Below are 23,827 nucleotides of genomic sequence, written 5' to 3'. Positions count from 1 at the left end.
CGTTCCTTTCTTGACATGGCTCATAGCCATGTCTTTTGGAAAATTGTTGCACTCCATTAGATCTTGGCAACTCTCCAGACACCACTTCCTCGTGACACATGTAAGCAAAAGAAGAAAGTTATGATCAGTGTGATTAAGGAGAAAAACATACAGAAATTCTTAAAAATGTATCACATAAACTACTTTAGTGGCATGTATTTATTTATTGATGGTAGGAAGCAGCAATACAAAGGGGTAACTGCAGTTGGGAGAACTCCACATTAACATTATGTTTACATAGGGCTCCCAAACTGGATTTTGTAAACTGATCTCCCAATACTGCTTGTAGGTCATGGTGTAAATGCTCAAATATCTATTCTGGAAATGTGATTATAGCTGCTGGATTTCCTTTTCAACTATCAATTTTTGCTTTCATGTAAGTGCACAGCCATTTTTGAAACGTACTTGGGTTGTCAGTTCACATTTTATTTTTAAAACTTTTAGCTAATTTAGACAGAGAGAGGGAGAAGTAGAAATATTAGACTGAGCATGAAGTTATTTACCTCTAAATATTTAACTAAAGAGAAGTGGCCATTGTGCTGACTAAATCAGAAACTGGCACGGGTGATTTCCAGATGCTATTTAGGTAAGGCAGCTGATGATCAGAGAATGGATATTTGACCAGTCTAGCAAAACTGCTTAAGACATTAAAATGTAAACACTAATGTAAAAAAAGATTTCTGAAATTCGGTTCTCGTCTCCCAGAAGTTCTCTCTTCTGCAAACATAGTGTAAGATTGAAAATTTTATTGATGTTCCTTGAGACTAAACATTTTTTAATGTGATACTTCTATGATCCCCCAGCATATTTTACTGATTGTTGCCTGATTTTTTAGCGTAAACTTTTCACATGTTGTGCAACACAAATGTTTCTAGTTACACAGCAAAACTTTCTGGTATGGGCAACACTTAATCGCTGCTGACAGTTTAACAGCAGACTTTTAAAATCTGTATGCTGCTGTAAAAAAAAAAAAAGTATGCGCTCATTGTCATTTTCAGGTGTGTAAACATCATTAGATCACCAAAGAATTCAGTTTTTCCTTCTATTGCTGCTTTTTTAGTGGAAAGATTAAATTTTGATTAAAAACTGACTGTGCAAGTGAGTAGTGGTAGATTGCTTTGCCTTCTTGATCTTCATATTTTCAATGCTCTTCAAAATAACTTATCACAAAGGAGAGTGTCCACTGCATTATTCCACATGGATATTGAGTTATTCATTCTTACTCAATGCAGTGCCCGAGCTGTCATATCATAATAAGTAAAAGTTCTTAAAATGTGACTGTCGCTCATTAAGATCCATTTTCTGTGCCAGTGTAATAGATATTGTTCATCAGTCTCTTAAAATTTTCACAGCTTTTGCACACTTGTGTTCTCAACACTAGCACCATGTCTCTGTTGATGAGATTGTTGGTATGCTCACTTTTCCATTAACAACACAACAACAAAGAACCTTTTCCATTTGTCACAATATGGCAAGCAAATAATACAATAATGGTTGCGCTTTTTGTTTTTCTGTCGAGCATATAAAATCACAGCCAGTGTTCATATATGTATTGTAACACATTATGGAAGCTTTAGGCATGACATGCCAAAACTTCTATTTCTTAACTACTTTTGTAGGTGTAACTCTTACTGGAGAAAGTGAAATGGCTGCTAAATGTCTATTTTCACAAACTTGCATGTAAAAATAGCAATACTTTCTTAGACTTTCAACTAAATGGAAGTGTTAATGAATGAAATAGTGTGTTAAATGTAAATTATACATTAAATTTCTCATTTAGTAGTTCTGATTTTCAGGTTCTATTTATTTTCTCCCCCTCTCTCTCCACTCATACATTATGATGCAGAGATTGCTTTGATCACGAGTTTGCTTTTTTTTCCCCCAGTGGTATCTTTTTCCATTGTCAGTCTAGTGCTCATGCTTTTTCGTGGTGTTAGAATCAGGGAGCTTGTTCATGTGACACCTCATCTTATACATAATGTGTTTCTACCATTAAATTAAAACATTTTTTTTTTTTTTGTGCAACAGTATCCTGGAATTCTAATTTTTTTCTAATTTCTGTCTGTATATATCCCACATTTAGTATTAATCATGATTATATTAAATGATTAAAAGGCCATTCCCTGTCTATATTTCGGATTTGTCTCTATGTGGCATGTGAAACCATTATGGCTTCATTTTAAAAAATAACCAGTAACCTTCCAAAATTTTAATTGATAGCCTATCATAGGGTTTTCACTACATTAGATCAAAATGATTTACCTAGTTTGTTTTATATTCAGCATTTATTTTCATTACATTTAAATGACAATAAATACAACCATAAAGAGTACAGTTTACCTTTCACCATTCTGTCTCCAATGACCTCACTGTGGACCGGACATTGAACTCTAATCTTCCTTCCTTCCTTCTTCACCACTGGATTTTCCTTTCCATGGCTTCATCTAAAATTTCTTTGTATACACTAGCTAAGCTTTGAAATCATGACAAATCTCTTATTCACCAAAAATGTACTTATTTTCTCTTAGTTACGTATGTATATTTAGTTACCTTTACATTCATCGGCAGTCATCTTTTTCTTTATTCTTTCAACAGCTCGTGTACTACAAACTCCAAATTATTACATACCATTGTGAGTGGTACTGTAGTAGAGGTATTCTTAATTTATAGAAAGAATTTCTCTTTAAGATCTCAAGTGTCCTTGTCTAATACGACAATACTAATTTTTGCTATAAACCAACTTTATTAGCCACATGCTGGGAGAGTGAGCCTGATTCGTCCACTAATCCAAAGTACATGCACCTTTTGTGCTGTTTATTAGACAAGTCCATGGAAATAGTCGCCTATCTGCTGAGTTTCAATGCAAGCCACTTCACATACGTATGTAATTTGATTTGTATTTTGATGGAACTTATCTATTTTACAAACAGGTGGTGTGGCAATAACATTGTTCCTTTAAGTTAAGCTATAATAAGTTAGTTGTAAGCTAATTTAAATTCATCTGTAATGTCTTCAGTGTTACTGGGGCAAAAAAATCTTGAGCAAAATCAAAGCAACTTTTTTTGTTTTGTTTTGCCTATTACAATTAGGAGCTTTTGCCACTGACCTGAGCTAAGCTTGCCTTGCAGCCACCTTGCGAGACGGTGCGTTGGCTTCCACTGTTGTCAACACGTCACTACACGCGATTTGGAACGCCGCAGATCCATTGGCAGTAGAGAATCGGTTCTAAGCCGTTCTGCAACAGTGTCGGTCCCTCGGCACGTAGTCACTACTGTTACGGGACTCGCTGCTGGAGGGGCGCGCTGGACGTGAGTGGCCTTCACCTCTTCGCCACCGTGTCCTTCCACATCAGTAATCTTCGTAATTTGCCTATCGGTGTGCCAGAGTAGCCGCATGCCTTACTGTATTTGGCATTTTATTTACACACCTTTTCCTGTCCCTGCACTTCTGATACTCTCAACACTTCTCTCTCTCAGCTGTGGCAGTCTCGCCAGCTCACTTGCAGCACAGGGATTGTCAGCCGGCCGGTGGTCTTCTGGAATTCTGTGGTTCTCGAGTACTTGTGATGCCTCTGCCCATATATAACTGTCAACTGACCAAGGATTTCTATCAAAATTGTCAGTCATAATGGAAACTTCTCATGAGATTTAAAGATTGTGTGAGACAGATAGTGAATGATGATGTTTAGAGATAAAGTATGAATCTGTGTTGTATGGTCACAACCTGTTTAATAATGTAGTTATGTTCTTTGAATGTATTTTTGGCATTGTTCATAGCTGTTTTCAGTTAATATTGATATTAGAGGTTTCCAAAACTTTTTCAAAGTCTTAATTGTAACATGGGATGGTAAAGTGATTTAAAATTGGCGTTTCTTTTTCTGATGGCCAGTTTCAGTGCAGTGTTGTGTTCCCACATTGAGAGCTATGCATTGCTGTATATTAGATATTCAAGAGGTATTTAATCAAAAGAAGCTATAAAAACTATTTCGGTTGCTTTTGATGATCTTCAAAACTGTTCATAATTGAGTGTTTTTGACTTTTGTGTGTCTTCTGTTCTTCTTGGAGAAACGTACAGTTTTTAAGGATGAGATGGGAAATTGGAAGGAATATTTAACATAATGGTGTAAGTGAAAATCTATAGGAAATCACTGAAATAAATAAGAAGCTGAGATACTTTTCTATAATGAAGTATAGTGCAAAATATAGGATGACACAGCCAAGGAGAAATAAAAATAGCCACCCACAATATTATTGAAGTTTTGAAAAATGAGTAAACAAAAATAAAAAATTGTCCAAATGTATTCTCTTTGATTTTGAGTCACTTCCTTTATCTACATGTACATCTGTTCTCCACAAGTTGCCATATGGCATGTGACAGAGGCTACAAAGTGTGGTGGTGTCATTTTCAGTCATTCCTATTGCATTTACCCGTGGTACACAGGTAGAAATCCTTTTGGCACCTCTCTGTATGAGGCTGCATTTGTCTGTTTTTACCATTGTGACCATTGTGCAAGATGTATGTAGCAGGATGTAGTCTGTAACTTTGAAATGTGACTCTCAGAACTTTTGTGACTAAGGCTCCTAGTGATGTCTAATGTCTTGTGTGTAGTGTTTTCTGCTGTAGTTTATTGAATATCTCTTTGACACATTCATGCTGGCTAAACAAATCCGCGAAGAATCAGAATGCTCTTCTTTGAATCATTTCTATCTCTTACGTAAATCCAACTTCGTGAAGACTTCAGACCAACAAACAGTGCTCACGGATTGTTCACACGACTTCTTTCTTGCATGAATTACATTAAGATTTTTTTCAGTAAATCTGAATATGGCATCTGTCTCCCCATGTTTATGTGGCTGTTCCGCCTTACATCACTGTGAACCAGTACCCGTAGATATTTGGATGAAAGATGTGTCTGATGACGGAAATGGTAAAGTGAGCTGAATAATAGGTCAAATATTATAGAGACTGTTACTCAGATACTGTAATGAGTTATGAGATACTTTTTTTAGTAAAGAGAAGAGAAAGGGAGAAAAGCACCTGTTGTTGTTGTTGTTGTTGTTGTTGTTACTGCTGCTGCTGCTGCTGCCGCCGCCACTTGTTGTTGTTGTTGTTGTTGTTGTTGTTGTTGTTGTCAGTGACTGTGTTGGCATGAGCTTTCTTTTTATTTTTTAGCACTTATACTGCCTAGTTTTATTTCCTGCTCTGAAAGTGTGGCATTTAATTTATGGATGATATTCATATTTTTTAAAATGATGGATTGTTTACTTTTCACTCATTACTTATGATAAACATTTATACATTAGTTATAATCTTCTCTTTCCCCTGTCTTCCTGTTTATTAATCTGTGTGGTGTGTGCTAGCGGAATTTGACTATAGAGAAACCAACAAATCCTCTGAGCTTAGAGAGGTGGTGCAACGATGCATCATAGAATCAATATTAAATCAACACAGTCTAGTCTTGGATCCTACTCTTGCTGATTTAGAACTCAAATAAACTTGTCATGTTGTTTTAGTGGAGAATGAAATCACTCCATCAGAAGAAATACAGTCTTGTCACATATAAGGTAAATGTCTATGTGGGATGATATGACATAGCTCATGGCAAGAGATTAAGTTTCAATTTTTCATGAATTTTCTACAGAATCAAGACATTTCACTACGTTTTTGATGGTATAGAAACACCACAAAAAATTATGGTTATTCTCTTAGCAACACAATTTTCCCAATTTAAAGAGTAATGTTATTATTGTCATTATGTTTTCTGTGAGTTAATCCAAATTGTTTGGATTCAGTTTCACTCTCAGGTAATCAAAACAGGTTACATAAAAATTTAATGTAAAAATGACTCCACTACGATTATTCCCATATAATGGTGACACAACCATAATGATGATTTGTCTCCCTATGAACAGCAACAGTTTGAAACCTTTAGGAAATACACATACTTCAGTGTTTAGCTTACTACTACATTGAGAGGTGACATCCGGCCCTGTGAATTACAGGTACATAAAAGAGCTACACCACATCTTATGTATGAAAGTTTTGAGTTTTTCTGAATGTTGAAATGCCAAATAGGTGGGAGTTGTCATATTCAAAAATTGAGTCTGTCTTCTGAATTTGTGTAATTATTCTCATATTTCTGTTAGCTGGATCACAGTATGCCTATCTTACTGTGAGGGAGGAAATTTTATTTGCTTTATTTTGAGCGTATGTTGCTGATGGTATCTTGTGGAAAGTTTTGCGATACCCACTTATCACTAGGATCCTCTCCATCTTATTCCTCCCCCATCCCAACCAATCTCCCAGCAGTATTACAAATGTATGCATGTGCATTTTAATGGTGTATTTTTTTTCTTTGGAAATATTACTTTCGTACCTTGTAGTGCCTTCTGTTTTCTGACAGTAATTGGTGACATCTTGTTCTTGAATGTTATCATCATTGCCTGACAGATATGCATAGAAATACCCTGTAAAAACAGGCAGTTCATCAGTCTAAAAGGATATTTTTACTATCTTGGTTTCAGGCTCAATGACACAGGTAGCATCAGGTCATGTAGAAAAACACTGCTTGCCTTCTTGCATGAGTCTGGGCTGAAACATGAATGTAAAGAAGATTTTTTTTAAATATTTTTAGGGGGTGGAGAGAGGGGGGGGGGGGGTTGTGGTGGTTAAAAATGAGGTAAATAAATACACGGCACATCATTCAGGAAAAACTCTAAATGGTACTGGAAGATCAATTTCTCATTGTTAGTCCCATTTGACCTCTGTGTAAAGACCTCTTAAATGAAATTTACTCCAGTATTTTCTGTTTTATTTTAACTCCCAGTTTTTATGTGATATGATCATTTTTCCAGAAGTGATTTTAATTATTATCATGCTTTATGCCTGCTCATTTTGCAGCTGTTGTGCTCAGGTGACCAAATAATTGTAAACTTTACTTTATCAGTTCCCATAAAAATATTATATAAAATATTACATGAAGAAATGAATGAAAGCAGCTTTACTCGGTGTTGAATAAGCAGTGGCCAACAAGGTGCTTGTGTGATAATTTTTTTATTCCATAGTCCAAATTTATGAAAAACACCCGCAAGTTATCAGTCAGATTATCAATAACTTGTATGACAAATATATCTGTGCTCTTTTTTTCCCAATTTGACTTCTCTTCATGCAATGTCATCATCTTTGAAACTGTTACATGTAGCCATTCAAAACTAGAAACTTCTCAATTCTAGTGTTTATTGCTTATATGTATGTATCTCCAGTTCTCTATCAATCTGTAGGTATATTCAGGTTTTATAATGTTTTCATTTATAGGGCTTGTAAAATATTTATTATAAAGATCTTTTTGTTCCCTACAAAATTCCACTATGTTATGGCTGTGCATATCAAACTATTCTAAGACATTAGCACAAGTAATGGAAGTACAAAGATATGTAGAGTTCTGGAACCTAGTGCTCCGAAGGGGAAAAGGTCAAGAGAAATTGTGAAAAATGAAAAAAAGATAATTTAGAGTCACTTTCTTACATTGTTATTTTGAAACACAAAAAAGTGTCAGGACCCATGAACATTCAAATAATATTTGGCTTAAGTGTTAGTATATGAGATTCTTATTTTTGATTATACATGATTGTTAGATACTTCTGTATTGCAAAGCATTCCATGTGTCAACAGTTGTATACATTGTCTAATTACAAATTGACCATTGGCTTATCGAGCTGATGTTTGTTTGACAATTTTCAAGATTGTAGTAACACCTTGACCAATAACAGAAGAATAAAGTCCTTTCCGCTTTTCTTTTGTTAGTGCTGGGTTGAAGGGACCACATTAAAGTTTGTGAAATGTAGGCACCGAATCACCAGGAGGAGGAATTCAATGTTCATTGTCCCATCAACAATGAGCTCATCGGAGATGGAGCACAAGCTTGGATCAGGGTCCTTTCAAAGGACCCATCTCGACATTTGCCTGAAGCAATTTATGGAAATCACAGGAAACACAAATTGGGATGTCCAGATGCATGTTTGAACTGCTGTCCACATGAACGCAGGTCCAGTGTGCTAACCACTGCACCACCTTGCTCAGCACCTAATCACCACTGCCCAGATGTGTCATATCTACAACAGAATTAATTTCTTCATGAGTGAATTCATACAATATGGAGAGACTTGGTAAAAACTGTTGAGCAACTTTTGGACATTGTCCGTCAACTTAGTGGCAGCATGCACCAAGACAACTGGGATGAGATCGACAGTGTCACTCAAGGAGCATGCAAAATGAACTTGACCATTGCACCAAGTGATTGAAGAAAAAGCTCAAAATATCCAGAAAGCATACTGACAGGCTGATTCATTACATGTCAATCACAGTTGTCAACCTAAGCAAACTGACACTGACCTCAGAGGAACTGTCTGTCCTTCAAAAAGAAGGGAAGTTTACCATCATCCCCATAACTTTACCTATAGAGGATCTCGTTACTAACACCAAAGCAGCTATCTAGACTGTTCCTTGTGAAAAATCTAAAGAATTATGCACTGAGACCACCAGGACACACCACCAAATGAAACCACCAGCTAGGAGCCTGAAAAAAGAAGAGTTGCATGCTACCTAGAGCTTTAATGTTGACAAGAGCATATTGGTACTACCTGCTGACAGGTGAAATGCGACAGTTGTAAAGAAGACCAAAGACTGTGAGCAGAAGACACATGACCTGTTAGATCCAGTGCAACTGATCACATGAAAGATGAGTCAGTTAGTCGTGGGATGTTCTCTGTTGGTGGACATACAGAGGAACATGTGCAACACAGGAGCCCTACCACCTAGAGTTTATGGGTTCTGAAAAATCCATGAAGGTGATGAACTACTGATACTGATTGTAAGTACTCCTGGCTCACTGGTGTATAAATGATGACACACTTGGCCACTCTGTTTGAGCTGTGTGGGGGGAAAGACAAACAAAGTGCTGAGACATTTCATTTGTGAAGCTGAAGAAACTGGAACTTGGTCCTAACAGTGCCCTGGTCAGCTATGATGTTATTCCTTTGTTTACTAAAGTGCCACTTGGAAACACATTGGAGCAGATTGGTTCCTTTTTTCCTCAGGAAATCGCCAACTTACAATCAGCCACATTGTGTGGAATGATGATTTCTACAAATAGCTGGAAGGCATCAACATGGGCAGTCCACGTAGTCCTCTGATTGCCAGTCTTCATGGAGCATTTTGAAAGACAGGTGCTGAACTTGGCACCTTGAAAACCTAACGTGCGGCACAGGTACAATAATGATACTTTAGTCGAGTGAAACCATGGCGAGGAATAGCCCTATGGCTCCTTAAGATATCTGAACAGTCTTCAAGCCAACATGAAATTTACTGTTGTAGAAAAGGATCAACTGCTATGATTTCTAGATGTGCTAGTTATGAGGAATGAGAACCTGGAATGTAGCATGTATCTGGAACACAGCATGTATCAAAAACCGACATGCATTACCCAGTACCTGCACAAACTGTCAAGTCGTCACCTGAGCCACAAAAGAGGAAAGATTAATATGCTCGTAATGCACAAGGTGAATATATGAGCTGCAGCACCTCGGACCAAGGTATAACCTGGAGTGCATTCTGAGCAGGAAGGGGCACTCACTGCATGAGAAATATAATGACATTTAACTCTCGACAAAGTGAAAAGTGAGAAGAAGAAGAAGAAGAAATGTCAGTACAGCCTTCTTACCATACATCCCCAGGGTGACGGATAAAATTGACTGGATATGGTGTATAGACTTTTTACAAAATAATCAAGATGATCAAAGAATGTCTAAGATGTAAAAAGAGAGAGAGAGAGAGAGAGAGAGTGAGTCCCACTTATAGTGTCAGGAATATACTGCATACCATGTACACGTGGAAAACTCTGTCTTGAAATTACTGGACGATCCATCAATACCACGATCACCCAACATAAATGGTATTGCGATTTGGGACAGATGGAGAAATCAGCCATTGTGGAGCACACACCGTGTGACATTGACCATATAATAAAACAGTGGAAAATCCAGGATGGAATAATTACAATATTATGAAAAAGACAGATTGCTACTCACCATATAGTGGAGATGTTGAGTCACAGACAGATGCAACAAAAAGACTGCTAAACAAGTAAAAGGCCTTCTGATAAAGTAGACAACATACACACACACATTTATGCAAAACACAACATGCACAAATATGTCCATTGTTTGTCTGCCAAGGCCAGATTCTGAGCTACTGTGCATGTTTGGAGAAACAATCTGGGTGGTGGGGGTAAGGAGGAGGCTGGGGTGGAGAGGGGGAAGGATAGCAGGGTATGGGTGTGGACAGTTAAGTGCTGCTTGTGGGAGCATACAGCGATGTGTTGAGTAGAGGGTAGGGCAGCTAGATGCAGTTGGGAGGTTAGACAGGGGGAAAAAGGAGAGAAGTAAAAAGACTGTGGTGTGGCTTCATTGGTGGAACAGAAAAACGTGTAGTGCTGGAGTGGGAAGAGGGAAGAAGATAGGTGGGTGAAGGGCAGAGACTAACGCAGGTTGAGAGGTTGAGGCAAGGAGTTACAGTAAAGTAGATGCAATTCAGAAAAGCTGGTGATGGTAGGAAGAATCCAGATTCCTGTGATAGGGCACGGCTGACTTCCTTCCTCGTCCCTCCCTAATCCGATGACTTTGCTGTTTGGTCCCCTCCCCCGAATCAACCAACCAACCAACCAACCAACCATCAGTGCAGTTACATAGCATGTGTTGAGCATGGACAAGATGGCTGAGAAAGTATGGCTCGTAAGTCAGTGTGTGGTGCAGTTTGAAAGTTGTCGTGTAAAACACAGAGAAGAAGAGGAAGAAAAGGACAAACAGTAAGTAAATAGTAAAGTAATGTGTTAGAAAATAGTAACAAAGGGAAAAAGCACTCGGTTACAGGATGGAAGAAAAGCCATTAGGCAAAATCAAACCATGGAAAATCCAGGATGGAATGATGACAGTATTATGAAAAGGGTAGGTCGCTACCCACTGTATAGCGGAGATGTTGAGTTCCAAACAGACACAACAAAAAGACTGCTAAACAAGTAAAAGTCCTTCTTCTGAAGTAGACTGTGAGGCACTGTGGGTGGTGGGGGTAAGGAGGAGGCTGGGGTGGGTAGTGGGAGGGATAGCAGGGTGGGGGTGGTGGACATTAAAAGTGCTGCTTATAGTAGCATGCAGGGATATGGTGGGAAGAGGGTAGGGCAGCTAGTTGCAGTCGGGAGGTTAGATGGAGGTTGGGAGGGGGGGGCAGAGTGGAAGAAGAGAGAAGTAAAAAGACTGTGCGTGCATTGGTGGAATAGAAGGCAGTATTGTGCTGGAGTGGAAACAGGGAAGGGGTAGGTCAGGTGAAGGACAGTGCAGTGACTAAAAAAGGTGGTGGCCGGGAGTGGGGTGGAGGCATTACAGGACTGTAGGATATACTGCAGGGAGAATTCCCACCTGCGCAGCTCAGAAAATTTGGAGTTGGTAGGAAGGATCCAGATGGCATAGGCCATAGAGCAGTCACTGAAGAGTAGAATGTTGTGTTAGGCAGTCTGCTGAGCAACTGTGTGGTGCAGCTGTTTGTTGGCCATTCATGTGGACAGACAGCTTGTTGGTAGTCATGCCCACCTTTTGGAGGCATCACCTACAAATAAATCTGTGACATTGCACCATCCTATGCCAACCTATTCATGGGTCATCTAGAAGAATCCTTCCTAACTATCCAGAATCCCAAACAACTCACGTGGTTCAGATTCATTGATGACATCTTCATGATCTGGATAGAGGGTGAGAACACCCTGTCCACATTCCTCCAACATCTCAATATCTTCTCCCCCATTTGCTTCATCCGTTCCTCCTCAGCCCTACAAGCCACCTTCCTCATTGTTGACTTCCACCACAAAGATGGCTATATCAGTACCTCCATTGATATCAAACTTACCAACCACTGGCAGTACTTCCACTTCAACAGCTGCCACTCATTTCATACCAAGAAGTCCCTTCCATACAGCCTAGCCACCTGTTGCCATCACATCTGTAGCGATGAGCAGTCCCTCTCAAAATATGCCAAGGGTCTCACTGAGCCTCTCACAGACAAATATTACCCTCCCAACCTTGTACAGAAACGGATATCCTGTCCCTTAACTCTCCAGTCGCCTACCACCTGTGATACAGTGAACAATTGTTGCAGGTAGAAATGCAAAGCAGTAATGACTAGGTAAAAGCTCTCGGTGTTGGTGGGGCAGATATATACAATCTCCACCTGTGAGCTCATGTCCAGCCCACCACTCAAGTCGAGCCCACCACCAGCAATAAAGGGTGAACCTTTAATAAAGCGAGCCAGTAGTGCTGCCTAAACATTAGGAAAAATAGTTTTAAAATGTCAACTGAAGAACTTGATACAGAAGCCAGTGGGTAGTGTGATTGGCTAGTTAACTATGGATGGTTTAAAAATAGCTTTTTAACCTGAATACTGGGAGCATAAATCATAATTTTCATGGCAGTCAAGAGTTAGAGTACAGACAATCTGCTGATTTCACCTCTCTCACAAACACAGGTGGTGATTTAGTCTGAGTAACTAAAAATAATACAAAAGGAATAACCAATATAGGAAAACAGTAGATTGCTGCTCATCGTAAAGATGACACAGTGAGTTGCAGACATGCACAATGAAAAGACTAAATGGAATAAATAAAGTTAAAGATTATCTTGTATCTGCAGGTGCTGTTATCAAAGAATAATGTGATTGCTGTAGTATACCCTGCATAATTATTATATTAACAATTTTTATGCATGTTCTGTCTGTGAGGCTACGACTAATTTGTGTTTTAGGAAGTGGCACTAGGCAGCTAGTACCTTAACATTTTGTTCTTTTTCTCGCACAAGCCTTGGACTCTCATACCTCTGCATGACAAAACACTTTTCATATGACATTGGTTGAGGAGAAAACAGCTAGTCAAAGTTTAATATAATGCTGGACATAAAAAATACTTTGCAATTGTTTACATTAAAATAATTAAACTAAACAGTTATTAGCTAACATATCTTTAGCATTCTATTTAAGGAAAATGTATCAGAGACAGACGTTAAATTCCCAGAAGTGAAAAAAGTATCTTATGCTGTTTGATTTGATGACACCAAATTAAGTGCTGTGCAGGTGGTCCATTCTATTAACAAAGCTTCTAAATTTCCCTTAGCTTCAGCTGCAAGGCCTACATCACTTGAAAACCTAAGCTCTAATCCCTCTTTTTCATGCACCTATTATGAACTTTTCTTTTCCTTCCATCATTGCTTTGGAATAACAGTAGTTATAAACTGCATACTAACTTCACAATGCATTTCTAATTTTTCCCCACTTTTCTTTCTACCACTTGATGTTAGCACAATATTTTTGCTTTGCTATTTGTGGAAATTGCAACATCACAAAAGCTTTTTCTTCCACTCAACCTCCCACCTCTCCCCCAGCCCTTTCATGATGTGGTTGTGGGGAGGGTCATGCTTCACACTATACTAAGTTCCCTGTCAGAGATCATGTAGAGTTCAGTATACTTAATCACTTGTGTTTTACTGAGGACTGAGTCTGCAGTATAAAGGTCATTGCAGTCTTATGTATTTTTCTCAGGGTTTCAGTTTCTACATATGTGGTGTGCTAAAATGTCAGACTGCAAATCCAAAAAGGTAAGGTTCGACCCTCAGTCAGTTCTTAATATCTTTTTGGTTCCCTTTCACTGCTTTCACATGTGTAAATGCCCTCTTAACATAAAAAATGCCAAGTTACACCATGGTTTAGCGTCAACATTAAACAGTAGGTCCCCCTATAAGTGTTTGGTTACCTCAGTTCAGCAATCTGAGGACTGTGACTAGTAAAGCACAGTGATCTTTCAGACTGACCTGTGCATTGCGGCAGCTTTACTTTGTGTAGACAAGATGAAGTGGGACGTGTCGAGAAATATGACATTTTTCAAGTGGTGACACTGATGCCGTCATTCTGGCCTTTTCAAGCAGGAGTGTTTATTATTCCTGAACTGTGACAGCCAATCCAGTGGTATTATGATTTCAGATATCGTCTTTCACCCAGAATTCTCAGTGGCTTTCTTTAGGACCACAAATACCATGAACACATCCTGGTTATCCTGACTTTTCTTTATTCTTCCTTCCCCTATGAAGCATGAGATACTTTTACCTTTTACGTAGCCAAAATTTTCTTTACTTAGCATCTCTCAAATTCTTCTGTGTATTATTCTAGTCAACAATTCATAGATGTATAATTTCAGTGTGGTTATTGAATAGGTCTGAAGTTTATCTCCATGTACCTGCATTGGGTGTATGATAATGGGACTTTACTGGAAATCTGATTATGTGTCATTTTTAATTCAATGTGTAAAACAGATTGAATAGTTCTGTAGTTCCTGTACTTCCCATTGATCATAGCAATTCTGACTGTATCTTATCAATACCTACTGTCTTGATTTAAGATCAAATCATTCATTATTCTGTGAGACTGTGACTGCATAACTGGATTACCAATTTCCCTATGTCAGTACCTCTGTTTGTGTCTTTTTCTTCCCATCCCGTAGAGACTTTTTGTGTGCCCTTGCCATCAATTTTCCTTTCCTTCTTTTCAGTAACAGAAGCTTGCTTTTAACACTGTATGCTTTTTATTTCTTCAGACTGACATAAAATGTGAAAAAGACACCTATTAGAATTGTGCTGGTTGAATAGTTCCAGAGACCACACAATGATAGTCATCACCAAGGTTAATCTGAAAGGTTTTATCTAATTGGAGGCTACTGAATGAATGTCTGTTTCCTTTGAGGCATATTTGTTACACTCCACTGTGTGTTGAAGGGGAAAGTCACAGCTAAGCTTGCTTTGAAATGTGAAATTATTCGGTGGGCTGCTAATCTTTTATTTTGGTAGTGTTGCATATTATTGCACCTTATTTTTTAAATTTATTTTTATTATTTTTGTTGCAATTACATGTCACTTGTGATGAATCATGAGCACTTTGCATTCATGTTCGTCAACAACCAGGCAAGAATGGCAGTGTCAGTCAACAGGCAATGCTGGCTAACATGCTAAACAGCTGCCAGGAATTTATGTGAATAGGACAGTAAGCTGTTTGATAGCTTTCATAGCATATTAAGCAGGTGACCTATCTATTGTAAGACTGACGTACAGGAGCCAAGGACTTAACTGGACTCTGTGAAGTCACTTTTTGTGCCATAGATGACAAGAAATATTTATTTTGGTTTTACGAACTGTAACAGTAATTGTTTCTAACTGAAAATTGGAGTCACATTTAATGCAAACTATGTGATATCCTAGATCATGATTATCAACAAGAATTCATCAAACTGCTTGCAAGGTGCGTGTGGAAGAAGATGGGGTTCTGATACTTAGATCATGTGCAACATGTGAAGTTTTGTAATCCTTGGAACAATGGGTTGTTCCAGCAGGAGTTTGCTCTCAATGAGCTTCCAGAATAATTTCAAACAAATGCTCAGATACCACATTTGTGTGATGCAAAGCAATTGTCGTACACTCCTGGAAATGGAAAAAAGAACACATTAACACCGGTGTGTCAGACCCACCATACTTGCTCCGGACACTGCGAGAGGGCTGTACAAGCAATGATCACACGCACGGCACAGCGGACACACCAGGAACCGCGGTGTTGGCTGTCGAATGGCGCTAGCTGCGCAGCATTTGTGCACCGCCGCCATCAGTGTCAGCCAGTTCGCCGTGGCATACGGAGCTCCATCGCAGTCTTTAACACTGGTAGCATGCCGCGACAGCGTGGACGTGAACCGTATGTGCAGTTGACGGACTTTGAGCGAGGGCGTATAGTGGGCATGCGGGAGGCCGGGTGGATGTACCACCGAATTGCTCAACACGTGGGGCGTGAGGTCTCCACAGTACATAGATGTTGTCGCCAGTGGTCGGCGGAAGGTGCACGTGCCTGTCGACCTGGGACCGGACCGCAGCGACGCACGGATGCACGCCAAGACCGTAGGATCCTACGCAGTGCCGTAGGGGACCGCACCGCCACTTCCCAGCAAATTAGGGACACTGTTGCTCCTGGGGTATCGGCGAGGACCATTCGCAACCGTCTCCATGAAGCTGGACTACGGTCCCGCACACCGTTAGGCCGTCTTCCGCTCACGCCCCAACATCGTGCAGCCCGCCTCCAGTGGTGTCGCGACAGGCGTGAATGGAGGGACGAATGGAGACGTGCCGTCTTCAGCGATGAGAGTCGCTTCTGCCTTGGTGCCAATGATGGTCGTATGCGTGTTTGGCGCCGTGCAGGTGAGCGCCACAATCAGGACTGCATACGACCGAGGCACACAGGGTCAACACCCGGCATCATGGTGTGGGGAGCGATCTCCTACACTGGCCGTACACCACTGGTGATCGTCGAGGGGACACTGAATAGTGCACGGTACATCCAAACCGTCATCGAACCCATCGTTCTACCATTCCTAGACCGGCAAGGGAACTTGCTGTTCCAACAGGACAATGCACATCCGCATGTATCCCGTGCCACCCAACGTGCTCTAGAAGGTGTAAGTCAACTACCCTGGCCAGCAAGATCTCCGGATCTGTCCCCCATTGAGCATGTTTGGGACTGGATGAAGCGTCGTCTCACGCGGTCTGCACGTCCAGCACCAACGCTGGTCCAACTGAGGCGCCAGGTGGAAATGGCATGGCAAGCCGTTCCACAGGACTACATCCAGCATCTCTACGATCGTCTCCATGGGAGAATAGCAGCCTGCATTGCTGCGGGAGGTGGATATACACTGTACTAGTGCCGACATTGTGCATGCTCTGTTGCCTGTGTCTATGTGCCTGTGGTTCTGTCAGTGTGATCATGTGATGTATCTGACCCCAGGAATGTGTCAATAAAGTTTCCCCTTCCTGGGACAATGAATTCACGGTGTTCTTATTTCAATTTCCAGGAGTGTATGTATTTGAGTGGTCTGTTAATACCCAGGAACTTGTACTAAAAATGGCAGGTTGTTTTATGAAGCAACTGCAATGGTGTGGCTGAGTATTATTTTCCAGAGGTCTTCCACCCACTTGCTGAGTTAATGACATGTGAGCTGCTGCACTTTGCCAAGTTGGAGATGATCTCCATACAGTGTTAGGTATCTATGCTTTAATTTTTGTCTTATGTGTGTATTATTTGATAACATCTTTTGCTGCATTTGTGTAACTTGAATGTCAGTTGTTTTCATACATCTTTATTGTTTGGTGTGAGTAGTTTTTGTTGTTGTCTTCGGTGTTATTTCTTTGCTCTTATTTGCTTGTTTTATTCATTCATTCGTTTGTTTTTTGTTACTGATGTTATTTGTAGTAGTTTTGCTAAAATCATGTACCACCAATTTCTTGCTGTAATTTCATTGGTAGAATATTTACAGCAGTGGTAAACATAGTTATAAAGCAGTCATATGGAGATAAATTTGTACTGGTAAAGGAATTCTCTGCATGAGAGACACTTACCAGTTATTTATTGCAGATGACTGTATTAACATCCAGATACCTGTCATGCCTGAGAAATGTGGAGAACTGTTGCATTTTATTCCACAACTGATGCAGCATTCAGAACAGTTTTGTGTTTATTACAAATTTCTTGCTTTCCAAACATAAGTAATTTTCATATGAGTGTTTGATAACACATTGGTTGAGATCCTTTGTGTACAAAATATGCCTTACTGATTTTTTTTGGTCTGTTTTGCATGACATGGAAATATATTTTTTTTCTTTTTTGTGATGTGCAAATCAGATGTTTATTTACACCAAGGCAGGAACATATTGCTGAAGAAAATAGTGTGTGTACTACAACTCTTAACCATTTTGTGGCAATTTTCAGTGCACCAACGTGTGATCGATGCCCTGAAGAGCTCCAGGCAGATGAAGCAGTGGATTGCAAAGTAATAGAATTACTGCGTGATGAAGTATTACCTCATGTTCATTCTATTCAGAAAGAGTTTATTCTTAAAGTGGTCGTCCTGCTAAACAAAGGCTCAATTCATTCTGCAAGTAGTCCCAGCTCTGGTAAGTTTAACAATTGTTGTAACCAGAATATTAAACATGTCCTATACTGTATTTTTTATACCTTTTCTTACAATTCAGAAATATACCAAGAGCATATAAGAATATAAACTATAGCTCCTTTGCAAAATTATTGTAATGATCATCTATAGGAAAGGGTAACATAATATTAGTAAACTGCAGGAGCATCCAAGGAAAGTTCCTAGAATTTTATTCCGATTATGTGATAGTTGACACTTCATGTGTTGGAGCTAGTTCCCTCCAGCATCACATCACACCCAAACCATTCACTTTTGTCAGACTTCGACAACAATTGGTCAGTTCATGTCTAACTTCTCGTCCGGCATTCTTTCTTTATGAGTTTTGTATCACAAATCCTGGGTATAGCTCTATTATTTCATCACACATGATTACCCCCCCGCACCACACACACACACACACACACACACACACACACACACACACACACACACAGTTATGCTAACGAAGTACACCCATTTCATACATGGCACTTACCAAACAATACTGGATCATTCCACACAAGACGCGATTCAGCATCACATGACAAATATTGTAATCAAAGAGATTACATTAGATAAGCTCCATATGACATTTGCATGAAACTGAATTTTGAAGGGTGCAATTCATCATTGCTACTGGATTACCAGAGTCATAAATATAACACCCTAATCCTGCGGAGTGGGGTAGTGCAGTGTTCAGCATATAAACCTGACATGTAGAAAGTTGTAGGTTAGAATCTCATCAAAACAGTGATTTTTTATTTTTTATTATTTATTTTTTTATTTTTATGATTTCAATAACTATATTTATTTAATTGGTTTAAATGTAATTTCTTTATATATAATACTTTGCCACATCATTTTCATCATCATATTGTGTTTTTTTTACCCTTCCTCTCTTGTTTGGAATCTGCTTTGGTTCCCTGTAATCTGCAACCCAGTGCCAACCAGGACTGCTCATTGGTTGGTAAAATGGCAGTCCGTGTATCCAGAGTGAGGTTAATGTTACGTAACCGATGATAGTGAGAAATTGCAGTTTCCTTTTAGTGCTTAAACAGAAAATTTTCTGTCTTGAGTTTGTGCATGAGGTTAGCTTTAATGGCTGTGAACAAAGCGATTCTGATTTTATTTGTGCCACCAGTTGTTGACTGCCGTTTTCTCGGATACATTGCACATCACAAGGTTGTTGTTAGGTTAGGGCACGGGTTTAAATTCAGGGCTACAAAACGCATCTACCACCACAGTTTGGTCAATGGTCTTCTAAAATCAACTGTCAACAGCGCAGCTCTCATTTCCATCATATCTCACAATGGCTGCTTCCAACATTGCTCTGTGTTGCACATTAACAGCACTTGTGAAGTGATCTGCCATGTTTGTGTGTCACCTACAACCAAGTGGTAGGTGGCAGCGTACACGGTGACACTGTAGTGGCAAGTGACACATGTCAACTGTCAAGTAATTTTAGTTGGACTTTCTTCTATAGTATCTCATATTGAAGGTTACAATGCCCAGATATTATTAGGAATAGAAAGCTCCTTGAAACCGGAAGTGAATAGCAACAAAATCCTAAGTTCAGATTGGAGAATTTATCATAACAATATGTTAGTCACCATTGCTAGCAGCATATTTATTGCAATAAAGAACTCGATAACATCTAGCAAGTTTATCACAGATCCCAAATGTGAATTAATCTGGGTGAAGTTAAGCATCAAAGTTCAGTCAAAAATGGTAACTGGATGCCTTTATAGACCGTCTGTGTCAGGAGCTGCAGTGGTAGAGTGCCTCAGAGTGAACTTAAAGAATGTTGTTAACAATTTTTCTGTTAAGAGGGTGGCGGGGAGGGGAGGGAAGAGATTTCAACTTGTCCGAGTTTAGATTGGGAGAGTCATGCTCTCAAACCTGTTGCCTAAAATGGGGATTCATGTGATGGAATTCTGAACATCTTGTTCAAAACTTACTATGAGCAGATAGTTTGAGAACCAAATCATGAAGGCAATGTCTTAAACATCTTAGCAACAACCAAACCTGAACTTATTGAATCAGTTAAACTAGAGGAAGATGTAGTGATCATGATGCTATGACAGCATCTATGACTACTGGTTTTACAAGGAATATTAAGAAAGGTAGGAACAATACAAGAGAAGGAAAGTTGCCACTCACCATATAGCAGAGATTCTGAGTCGCGATAGGCACAATAAAAAGAGTCACACAATCATAGCTTTCGGCCATTAAGGCCTTTGTCAGCAGTACACACACACGCGCACACACACACACACACACACACACACACACACACAAAAGCGCAACTTGCGTGAGTTGTGCTTGCGTTTGTGTGTGTGTGTGTGTGTGTGTGTGTGTGTGTGTGTGTGTGTGTGTGTGTCTACTGTTGACAAAGGCCTTAATGGCCGAAAGCGATGATTGTGGGAATCTTTTTATTGTGCCTATCGCGACTCAGCATCTCCGCTATATGGTGAGTGACAACTTTCCTTCTCTTGTATTGTTAAATTACATACTGGATTTTCCATTCTTTGAAGAAAGGTAAGAAGATATTTTTGCTTAGCAAGAGTGACAGGATGCAAATTACAGAGCTGCTGAGTAGGCAGCATAAAATATTCAGTGATTAGTGCAAAATGGAAAAAAATTCAAAAGCACTATTCAGTATGCCGTAGACAAGTATGTTCTGAGCAAGGTCACAAGGGATGGGAAAGACCCACCATGGTTTAATAGCAGTGTTACAAAACTTCTACATAAAGAAAGAGAGCATCACAGATTCCAGAGAAGTCAAGACTTAGCTGACAAATGGAAGCTGAACAAAGTGAAACTGAGCATAGGGAGAGCAATGAGAGAAGTGCTCAATGACTTTGAAAGTAAAATTATGTCACCCAATCCAAGTAAAAAACCTAAGAGGTTTTGGTCTTATGTAAAATCGGTAAGAGGTTTGAAATCATCTATTCATTCATTCAGAGACCATACTGGGACCTAAACAGAAGGTAACAGAGAGAAGGCTGAAATACTGAATTTGATCATCTAAAATCGCCTCACTGTGGAAGATCGTAACACAGTCCCTCCTTTCATTCATTGTATGAATGTCAAAATGGCAGATATTGAAATGGCTGATCACAGAATAGAAAAGCAACTACAATCGCCTAGTTGTGAAAAGGCATCAGAACCAGATGCAAAAGAACTTGCTGCTCCCCTTCTACCAGCTGTTTATCATAGATTGCTGGAGCAACAAAGGGTACCTGGTGACTGGAAAAAAGTTCAGGTAATTACCATTTCCAAAAAGGATCGCAGGACAGATGCACGCTATTGCACACCTAGATCGTTGACATCAATCTGCTGTAGGATTATGGAAAATGTTTTATGCTCAAGAACTATGACATTTTTGGGGAACAAAAATCTCCTTCATAAAAATCAACATGGATTCCACAAACAGATATCGTGTGAAAATCAGCTCACTCTATTCCTCCATTGCTTTTGACAACGGTGCTAAGGTTGATGCTGTGTTCCTTAACTTCAGGAAGGAATTTGACACAGTCTCTCGCTACCGTTTAGTGAAAAAATTGAGCTTATTGAGTATTGGACCAGATTTGCAACTGGATTCAAGACTTCCACTTAGACAGAACTTGACACGTTGTTCTTAACAGAACAAAATTGACAGATGTAAAGGTAATTTCCAGAGTATCCCAAGGAAGTGTAATAGGACCATTATTGTGTATACTGTATATAAATGAGCTACTAGAAAGCATTGGATGCTCTTTTAAGACTGTTCAGATGTGGTTGTCTGTAACAAAGTAGTGACTCCAGACGGCAGTACTGATTTGCATAATGACCTGCAGAGGATTGGTAAATGGTGCTGGCTCTGGCAGTTGACCCTGAACATAAATAAATATAACATATTGTGCATACGCAGGGAAAGAAAGCTACTACTGTACATCTGCACTATTGATGAGAAACTGCTGGAAACGGTATTTGCCATAAAATATATAGGAGTAACTATCCAAGAGTGACCTTGAAGTGGAAAAGCAAATGCTAGATTGAGATTCATCGGAAGAATCTTAAGGAAATGTGACTCATCCATGAAGGAAGTGGCTTATAAGGCATTTGTTAAATTTATTCTTCAATATTGTTCATTAATATGGATTCCTTACTAGATAGGAATGATGGAAGGGAAGAGAAGATCCAACAAAGAGCGTAGTGTTTGGCATGGAATTGTTTGGTCACTGTGAGAGCATTCCCAAGATGCTCAACAAACTCCAGCAGTCATTACAAGATAGGTATTGTGCATCAGCGAGAGGTTTACTATTGTATTTCAGGAGAGCATTTTCCAGAAAGAGTCAGACAACATGTTACATCCTCCCACATACATCTCATGTAATGACCACAAAGACAAAATTCAAGAAATTAGAGCCAATATAGAGGCTTACTGACAATCATCCCACGTGCCTTTCACGAGTGGAACAGAGTAGGATGGATCAGTTAGTGGTACCAGAAGTACCGTCCGGCACACACCATTACGTGTTTGTGCAGTATTATGTAAATGTAGGTCAAGATCTGCTGCATACAGCATTCTCATTCTTTCTCTCAAATGTTACATCAGAAACATCCAAAGGAGACAGCTGTATAGAATTCCAGTCAGATTTAAGTAGTAATGCTATGCTTCATCTTAAATATGAAGCAGCCAGTAGTGACTAAAATACATGATCCCAGTAATTATTTCGTGGCTGCAGTGCAAGCAGAGGTGAAGTTGTGGCTCCATCAACAGAGTCAACTAATCCACAGTGTCAGTATTAACAAAGTGGTCTCTCATTGGGAGAAATGTGTTCGTTGCCAGGATGACACTGTTGAGAAATAAATATGTAGACAGGAAGAATAAAGATTTAGAATGCTAAAAAAAATTTGTTGCCCTGACATGCATTCGGTAACTTCCAGTTTCATCACAACAGCAATTAGTAAAAATTGCTTTACATTCCTTTTGTAATAGAAAAGAGTTAGCGTCCCACTGAACTACTGTATTTGCAGCTGATTAAAGCATATTTGTTACAGACTCAATTCAGAAACCGAATAGCATAACAATTTATTCTGGAGAGAAGCAACTCTCCATCTACAGCTAGTAGGTAAACCCTTAAATACAGTTCCATCTGTACTGACCAAATTTCTTACCACAGTGTGGAAGGTAACCAACCACATTTTTCTCATCTATTTACCTTTGCATCTTCAGTAGTGCACCTAACTGTAACAATGAATCTGGAAACCCTAATGAATAGTACATGGTGTTTACTTAATAATGTATGAAAATCTACACTTTTGGATTCAGTATTTCACACATTTGTTGAGCTTTGTCATATTGTTTGGACAGTGACCAGTTCTTTAATTTTGCAATAATAGAAGTGCCTTAATCAGGTTAGGCCTTCACCCAACAACAGTCCATTGACAGAATTTATCAGATAAATTATAATCAGAACAAAATAGTGTGCGACACAGAACGCAGTTCACATTTACCTCATGCACCATAGTAAACATAGTATCTTGCAGTAATCCATCAAAAGAAAGTTATACAGAGATATTTCACTTAGTCCAGTCCTTAATGGAAGTCTTAACATACAATAATCAGTTGTTCCAGTTACAATGATAGTCCAGCTTTTCTGTTACTTGTAACACAATTTAGCTAAGATAATTGCAGACTTGTGCTATAGAATTAAC

At 39.3% G+C, this 23,827-nt stretch overlaps 1 protein-coding gene across 1 annotated transcript in view; it reads left to right on the top strand.

Moving 5' to 3' along the window:
- The window catches only part of LOC124723182 (protein MON2 homolog), a gene marked incomplete in the record, with an annotated part of 216,575 nt that overhangs the window by 173,797 nt on the left and 18,951 nt on the right, over positions 1-23,827 (top strand). The window contains 2 exon segments of the mRNA XM_047248376.1: positions 3,168-3,347; positions 17,923-18,107. Of these exon segments, the coding sequence (XP_047104332.1) occupies positions 3,168-3,347; positions 17,923-18,107 (365 nt within the window).

The sequence above is a fragment of the Schistocerca piceifrons genome, chromosome X, assembly GCF_021461385.2.
Source record: "Schistocerca piceifrons isolate TAMUIC-IGC-003096 chromosome X, iqSchPice1.1, whole genome shotgun sequence".
Classification (NCBI taxonomy): domain Eukaryota; kingdom Metazoa; phylum Arthropoda; class Insecta; order Orthoptera; family Acrididae; genus Schistocerca; species Schistocerca piceifrons.
The sequence above is the reverse complement of the archived record's forward strand: the minus strand, read 5'-3'. Positions and strand labels throughout refer to the sequence as shown.